The sequence below is a fragment of the Borostomias antarcticus genome, assembly GCF_949987555.1.
Source record: "Borostomias antarcticus genome assembly, chromosome: 5".
In the NCBI taxonomy this organism is placed as follows: domain Eukaryota; kingdom Metazoa; phylum Chordata; class Actinopteri; order Stomiiformes; family Stomiidae; genus Borostomias; species Borostomias antarcticus.
In genome coordinates this window covers 29,496,231-29,505,022 of record NC_140238.1, presented here as the reverse complement: position 1 = coordinate 29,505,022, position 8,792 = coordinate 29,496,231, and the positions used below count along the sequence as shown (strand labels likewise).

Genomic DNA, 8,792 nt, shown 5'->3' with positions numbered 1-8,792 from the left:
CAGTGATATTGGAAGACTTGACCTTCCCATCCACAGCGCTTTTTCAATCCAATCCAATTAGCTTAGCAATGTGTCACCACCAAAGCAGCGTGGTGCGAACATGTTAGGGAATCCCAATGTGGGAGAGAGCCTGATATTTCATCTCGCCAAACCTACAGATTGCCCTTGTGGAAATAAGTTGAGTAATGAGATATGGCATACGTGCTATATACAGTACTGTAGTAGTTTACAGTTTATAGACTGTTAGTTATCCCCCACGTTTTGTTAATCAAGCATTACGTTTTAAATATTTGATATTTTCTTCAAATATCCCTCTATACACACAAGCTGTTTGAGGGATCACTTCATCTGCCTATCTTTTTCTCTGGTCTCTCTCTCTCTCTCTCTGGTTGGTCTCGGTCTCTCTCTCCCGATATCCACTAGATCTTTGCATTCCAGAGGTGCCGCCTGCTCCCTTGCTTTATTGAGCTTTGGGATTTGAAACCAGCACCATCCTCAACCTTGAACGACTGTACATGACAGAAAGATCAAGGTAAAAGAAATTCCAAAGAATGAATGGTAGAATGATGAAGATGAAGATGAAGGGATGAAGATGAAGCTCGCACAGCTTGCTGTAAAAATGTGGCGAAGAGTTAGATCTGAGTAAAAACAGTTAGCATAGAAACCCAGCCCTTCAATTGATTCACTTTTCTTATCACTAGGCCTGCCATGGCAATACTGTAATAGCCTAGGGCACAACTAGATGTTGATCACATGCCCCCTTGTGTAGCATTTCAAACCTATTACAGTGTATGACTGCAGCTGGCCATCCTTAATATTAAACCAGGCTATTTTAAGACCACATTCGACATCATCATACATTGCAAAGCATCGATACTGCTGTCAACTCTGATTGTTTTTCACTGCCGTTGTTTTCGCTTTTACATGGAGGTGAATGAGCCATAGTTGCATTCACTCCCATGTATTTCCAAATGCGAAAACAACGGCAGTGAAAAACAATCAGAGTCTGGTAATGATGAGTTTGTAACCCTGATAGTGTATTCAGCCTGTTATTTTGACTATTTTGGTTCTTGAAGTGGTGTTTTTACAGTGAACTTTTAACATTGAAGTCAACGGGCACTTCCGCATCTGCACCCCTAATTACGTCAGACTGACCAATATGGCAGCTGAGGTGAATAAGGCGAATGGCAGACATGCTAGCCTACAAAATGGTGAGATCACTTCACCACTCTATGGATGAAATTAACACATATGCTAGCCTATAATTAAAAACAGATTCTAACTGTGACTCCAGAAGCAAGGGAGATGATGAGTTCTTAATTACCTTTCTGTCGTTCTGTCTCTCTCCCTCTCATCTCTCTCTATCTTGTCTCTCTTATCTCCCTCTCTTGTTTCCCCTCTCTCAATACTTATCCTGCAGTCCTGTTGGGATGTTAACAGTTAACCGTTTAACTGATAACCACTGCTAAGAATTCTAACCCATTAATCTTATCAGTTAAAAAGGTCAATTTTTGAATAGTCCATCAACTGGGATGTGGGGGGAAACCACTCTTAAATCAAACAGTAGAGGGCGCTGTGCTACCATTTCAGATGCCAACTGTCACATAACATTCGCTCTCACAGAGTCAGACAACATGAAGCGCAAAACAGAGTTTGGACATAAATGAGGTGCGTGTGGCTATGTTTGCAATTGCGCAAAATCAATATATGCTCCGAGAGTGAGTGAGAGACAGATATTTCTTCTGATAATTAGGAATAGCAAAAATGCTTCTTAGATGAATAGACCTATCTTATTGCAAGTTACAAACAGGGTTGTAGAGATAAACATTTATAAAGCATCATAGCTTTTCAGGTTCTTCCAATCCTCTTACTTTTTGCAACAAAAAAATGCAATTGAGATTCAACATGCCCCCTTCATGTGAACACACAAGGGCTTTTTGCATAATCAACCAATCCTTGCACTTCAGATACGCTTTAAAACACACCATGCACATTTGTCTTGCCTATCTTTCCACTGTGATATCGATATTTTAGGGGAATGTTACTTAGTTAAATTTTGCAATTAATCCGCGGTCCACATACATGCCGGTGGGGGGCAATTCATATGGATCACGGATCAATAGGATCACAGCAACGTTCCTTTACACTACTATTGGATAGATAAACTTTATTGCAGACACAGATCCATATTAAAATGAAAATAAAACAATACAATATGAGTTAGACCAGAGTTAGACTAGTCGTATAGTCAGTTACAAAACCACTAGTCTCGGAGCCAGACTCTCTACGGAGGAGAGAGTCTGGACTTCAGCAACTTAGAATTTGTAAAAGGAAGTTCTTAAAAAAAAAAAACCTCATCACTTCCGGTCCTGACTGTCTACGAATTTTGACGGGATATCCGCCCGTTTTTTCCCCAACTTCCTTTAACAAAACAGACGTTGTAGCATGGATGTATTAATAGACTAAATATACGCCCTTTTTGGTTGATAGATCGCGTTGTTGGGGCGGAAGAGTGCGTACGCCAGAAATCTCGGAAAAGACCGTGTAAAAAAAGGCGTACCTCAATGATAAATGAGGCCCCTGATTGGTCAAGTCACGCCTCAGGAGACACGTCACCGTGGAAACCAATGCAGCTGCTTAAGCTGTGCTTCATAGCCATGGATGTATTAATAGAACACACGCACAATTAATGCTGATGACCATTCAATGATGATTCCACAGCTTTCATCTATGACATCATAGAACAATCATAGCCATATAAAAGACAGCAAATAAGTAAAGATCCATCACACATTCCGTCTCCTCCTGGAGTGCATTCACCATTAATTTCCTGTGAACATTTCAGACTTTCCTGATGGCTTTTTGGCATTTAAAGCTTCTCATTGGAGTTGCTCTCTTGGTGGCTGCGGCCAAGATCGATCCTTCGGACATCGAGGCCTTCAGAGACACCCTGATGTCTCTCACTGTGCCTGACCAGTGGGCTGCCTCTCCGCCCACTAGAACGGACCGCGTCTTCATCACCCACGACTGCCACTTACTGGACCATGACGACGGCCGCTTCGCTGGTCTTCAAATGGGGACAGAGACGCCCGACGCCCAGCAGATGGAGACCAGCATGTTCTGGGTCTGGGACCTGTTAGCTAAGACCTTTGCGACAAAGAACACCAACGCCCACCAGAAGACGAGAGTAGCCCTGGTCATCCCCATGATCGAAACACCGACAAGGGTCAGCGCTTTGGACAGCGGTGCACAGAAGAAGACCGGCGGGTTCTGGGACTTCTCAGCTAAGACCTCGGCTAAAATATTCCTTGCTGTGGGAGTTACGTTCCTAGGAGCAGCAATGTTCTGCCTTCTGCGAGGAATTCATTAGGGCCAGTCCTCCAGGTAAACTGGGGCAGCATGGAGGGGACTGAGGAGGTGCAGACTGGCCAATAGGAGGAGACTGACAGAAACCTCTGATATTTTCTTTTTTGTTTGTTGTAATAGTTTAATAAAAGTGTCAAAATGTATAGGGTATCTGTTTTTGAGGCTTTGTTGTACCCTAGGCTTACTAAATGGGCTCTGGTAGCCTAGGGAGAAAGAGAGAGGGAGAGAGAGACCTGTGGTATTTGGATTTGTGGTACTTGAACTTGTGTCTGCGTTGCTGGCTTGCCATCATGGATGTATTAATAGCTTATAGCTTGCCATACTCACCAACCTTGGGACCTCAGAAATAGGGAGCATTTCCAAACCAAATTGCGGGGGGGGGGGGGGGGGCATTAAAAGCATTACAAATTAGACATTAAAAGCATTAAAACTAAATGTGAAACATTATATATATATATATATATGTGTGTGTATGTGTGTGTGTATGGAGCAATTGTTTTTAATGTCTGACTTTTGTCTGTCCTCTTCAGTAAATGTGCATGTGTCCTAATTTATTGTAGCCTATCTACTACACAACCTAGTTCAAATGTATGAATCTCCCGCGGAAGTCAGGAGGGTTGGCAAGTAGGCTATGGTCACTGCTCCCCAGTAAAATTGAATAATTGAGGGGTTACTTACAGTACAAAAAAAGTACAGCATTTGTAGAACTCGGATGATACTACATAAATTGCCATGCAAAGCCAGAGACTGTTGCTTGTAGACGACAAGACTGCTGTAACCATTCAAGTGTGGAGGCTACACTGCATTGAAGGTGGGTTGGCTTAATTGACAGTGCACACAGAAAACAGACACCACAAAAAAAGGGCTTAAAGCAGGTCCAAAACAGCAGCAGGTCTGGTTGAGGTGTGAACTGGTCTCCTAAAAATGGCTTGAGCTGTGAGGATAAGAGGAGGCACACTGTAATTTGCACAGACAGCTTCAGTGGTAGTTTTAAAGTATTTATTTATAATAATAAAACATGATAATAAAAATATAATTTAAAAAAAAAACAATAATGTGGGACGCATGGCCATGGAGCACATGTGTGTCATACACTGGGACAGCTACATCCACAATATGTAAAATGAGAGCACAGAACAGACCCACTGAGTGGTTTGGCTGGGGAGGATGAGAAGAGGGAGAGGAGGAGGGGGTGGGAAAGGGATGAGGAAGAACAGTGAAATAAATGAACAATGTGATGACAACAAATATGTCTTGGTACAAAAATGTACTTAGCCTATGTATACTAAACTAACAAAAAAAAGAGCAACAGCAGTATGTTCATCATCACATAAAAATAACACACTGATTTATTTGAGCTGTTCTTATTAAAAAATAATGCTTTGTCAGTTGAAGTTGCAATCCAGAGGAGGTGTAGGCCAAAGCAACTTCACCCACTCCAGATTGTTGCTTCAAGGGACCGCAAGATGTTTCTTAACGTCTTGCGTTGTAGACAATCCGGACCGGAAGTCGACTCGTCTGGCCCGCGAGACTACAAAACCACCCTCTAGTCGTCAGTGAAAATCAGTCTCTGCGCACATCCCTATCCTCCTCCAGGGTGCTGCTGTTGACACAACTGAATGGCATGACGGGTTATTGATAACATGCTCCCTCTTGTGGCATTTCAAAGCTACTGCAGTGTATGACTAATTTCATATTCAGTCTACCAACAACCCAGTCTGACCCAAGCTATTTTTGTCGGGTTTGGGCAGTGGGACATGACATCCAAAGGCACTGAAAACGTTGCAGTTCTCAAATTTAACACACAACCTCAACAAAAATATTTTCAAACATTACAAGTTGTCACTTGTCAGCTTTCTTGTTAGTGCTTCAAGCCTAAATGAGCCTGTTGCATCAGCCAGGCTAAAACTTGTTCAAGGAAAACGAAACTCGTGGCATGAGATTCCAGGATGCCTCCAGGAACTCCAGGATACTCACGTCACGCAGTGCGACGATATCTCTCACTTTGTTTTGAACTAGGCACAAGGTAAGTAACACGAACGTGTGTAATTGTTTACAACATTTCAAATAATAGTTTATACATTTCATTCTTTATAGCTACTGTACCTACTGCGATTTAAATGTAAAACTGCCTATCTTTAGTCACTTTAGTCTCTTAAGAGTCACTTCCCAACCACGGAAGTGCATGCATGAGAACGCTAATGGTTCTCACAAAACAATAACATTGCCTATGACAAGATACCACCTCTACGGTTTGATCCTTTTAATGTTGTTTCGTTTTTGCTTTCATGAAGAGCGATTACGATGCTTGATTGCTTTTCCCTTTGATAATTTTGGTATATCTTAATTCTCTTCTTTCTCCTTAGACTCATTTGCTAAAGCTTGTTACAATCTTGTTACACGTGTACAGTAGGCTACTGTTCACATGACAGGCTAGTTGTCTTATTAAAGTGGTGTGGTCATCGCCACGCCCCTTCAACCCTGTCCACTTCACTTATTTACCCGTCATGTTTCTAGATCATGTGCTAGATCCTAACAACCACGCCGTTCCAGCAGCCATAATGTTTCTGTGGCAATCTTATCATGGAGAACATGATAACAACTAGCCTACATAAGGTAAGATTTGATATGGACGTACTCAGCTCAAGTTGTGTAATTGTTTACACATTTGGAAGAATATTTTGTTAGGCTACTATAATTCATGAATCTTTATGGTTACTGTTACTGCTCAGGTGAAAGGTTAAAGTTTCATTTTCGCTTTGGTCATAACACCATCCAGAGACACCACTCCTGTTCAACATGCTCAGGTGAGAACGATACCCTATAGGCTAGTGGTTCTTTGCTAGCAAAACAATAGACTAGAGGGGCAAAAAAATGGCTGACTATTTTGTATTGATCAACAGGATTGCAGATATAGCCCCCATTGATTGTAGGCTATCTTTTGTTGCAGAGAGGAGCTGAAAGAGGTCCTGTGTCAGTACATGTCAGACACCCTCAGTCTCATTGGGACAGTGAGGGAATTCTGCGACAGACACTCAAAATGGCACCTTCAGAGGGAGACGGAACTGGAGATGATGAGGGACATCAAGGAAAGGGCGGACCAAATTGACCTTAGCTTTGACCACGTCAAACGGTCCACAGACAAGATGAAGGCGCTGGGAGAATACATGTTAAGTGGCTTGACACAAATGACAGCAGACAGCCGTCGGGAGGAGCTGGAGAAAGAGCTGGCGGAGGTACTGAAGGATACTCTTGGCGGCCTGCAGAAGCTGGACCACTTCCTGGATGCCGTGGAGAGGCTGGCGGTCACCTCTCTGTTTGTGTTTGCCGAGGAGAGCCCGCTTGGCTGTCTGTGTCAGAGGACGAGTCCCGCGAGCGTCCGAGCTGTCATCGCAGCCGCGCGGCAGGTCTGCCCTCTCCTCGTCCACTTCAAGAGGGATGCCGGGGCCTTCTTCCTCCCCAGCCTCTTCAACGTGGAGGTGCTGGTCTTCCAGCTGGACAGATACATACGGATCACCCAGCAGCTCTGTGACAGGATGGAGAAAAAGTAAGAGAGCCCATCATGATCTTCCACTGCTTTCTATTCAATGGTGCACATTCCAATGATAATCTCTATTTGTTTGTTTTGTCTGATCCAGATTGATGATGATACCAAAAGCTGAGAATAAATCTAGGTAAGACTTTATTAATACTGCTGATATTTCATTGTTTGCCTATAGCCTGTTTAATAATATCGTTTCTGCTCACCGTGATGCAATTAACTCACTTATAGCTTCATCAGTCAACTGATGTTTTGGAGTAAGAAGATTGAAAACCCTGAAGTTGACTTTGATGCTGATATGAGTGAGGAGTCCATGCACAATATGCTCCTCCATCTGAATCAGCTCAGTGATAACAGGCGAGTGTCGCTCTCCGAGGTGCTACTCTTCACGTTCTATCACGTAAACATCTAGAGGTTCCACGCTGAATTTCGGTCTCCTCTCCCATCAGGATGAACCAGCACCTCAGATTGGTGTACCTGTTCCAGGAGGGAGCTACGGACTACATCAGCCTGTTCAGCGGGAGCCAGCCCAGAATGCAGCGCTTTCTGAACGAGCTGGAGGAGAGTGCCGTCGAGCTGGACAAGATGAAGCTGGGGTCCAAGATCTCCAGTGTGGCAGGCAGCTCCGTTGGGGTGACCGGAGGGGTCCTGACCATCGTGGGCCTCGCCCTGGCCCCCGTAACGGCCGGGCTGTCCCTGGCTCTCACCATGACAGGCGTGGGACTGGGTATCACCAGTGGCGTCAACAGTCTGGTCACCACGGTCACAGAGGTCGCAGTCAACAGCACTCACCAGAAGAAAGCGAGCGAGGTGTTCCAGAGTTTCATTGAGGATGTGCAGAGCCTCCGGGAGTGTTTAGAGGGCGTGGCCAGTGAGAGAGTGGGCGTGCCAGAGGAAGTGGGTGCGGTGCTGGGAGCAATGAAGGTTCTGGCCAAAGTAGGGACTATAGGAAAAGGCATAGACACCATAATCGACTGTGTCTCAACTGTGCCTATTGTGAAGAGTGAGGGGGTGATTGCTAGTGCTAGCAACCTGGTACTGCAGGAGGGTAAAGCATTTAGAAATGTGCCTACTCTAGCATCTGACATCCCAGAGGGCATAGGGCATATTGCCAAAGGGACCCCCCTGGCTCTGTCTAAGTCAGCCCGGGTTGGGTTTATCACCCTCAACGCCCTGTTCATCGGCCTGGACGTCTTCTTCATCTGTAAGGACAGCATCAGCCTGGCCAAGGGCAGCAAGAGTGAGATCTCCCAGCTCATCCGGTCCAGATCTGCCCTGTGGCGCTCTGAAATGGACTCCTGGCAGAGGACCTATGACTCCCTGTGGGAAGGTATGCTAACATCAGAGGAGAGCCAAAGCATTCTAGAGACACCGTTTTACCCAGAAGAGGAGACGCCAACTGGGAAGAAAACCTGCACGATACAGTAGTACAGGTATTTCTGCCAGTCTTTAGAGCCACATGGTCTCTGTAATCATATTGGTATTGCACCTGACGAAGGCCACGTCGTCCGAAACGTTGTGCCATTAAATTCACCATTGGGAGCATTAAGATTGTGTGCGGACTTATTTTCTTTACTCATGTCATGTTTTAGTCGGGCACCTGTAACTATCCGTTCGAATGTGCGTGCATCACCCAATCACTCTGTAACCAACCCTTCTGAAATTACATAACTTTTACACCTAAAGCACGTAACAGACAAATTAAAGATATGTTCTTCTGTATTTCACAAGTATTGTGTGCAATAATCAACCTTCTGAATGATTATCTGTTTTGTAGTCTGTTTTTCATGATAGAGCTAGTACTTCCATTGAAAATCAGGACTTCTTGTTTATGGGTGATTCTCATTTTCTTAGACTGTTAATACTGTATGTTGACAGTAAAACA

General features: G+C 44.3%; 1 protein-coding gene across 1 annotated transcript; it reads left to right on the top strand.

Annotated features, from left to right (window-relative positions):
• Positions 1 to 5,858: 5,858 nt before the first annotated feature.
• apol (apolipoprotein L) lies at positions 5,859 to 8,789 on the top strand. Its single transcript, XM_084439083.1, has 6 exons — positions 5,859 to 5,982; positions 6,099 to 6,173; positions 6,317 to 6,913; positions 7,005 to 7,040; positions 7,139 to 7,264; positions 7,357 to 8,789. Exons 2-6 carry the CDS (start codon positions 6,166 to 6,168, stop codon positions 8,333 to 8,335), a joined length of 1,746 nt encoding a protein of 581 aa, XP_084295209.1. The 5' UTR covers positions 5,859 to 5,982; positions 6,099 to 6,165; the 3' UTR covers positions 8,336 to 8,789.
• The last annotated feature ends 3 nt before the right edge of the window (positions 8,790 to 8,792 follow it).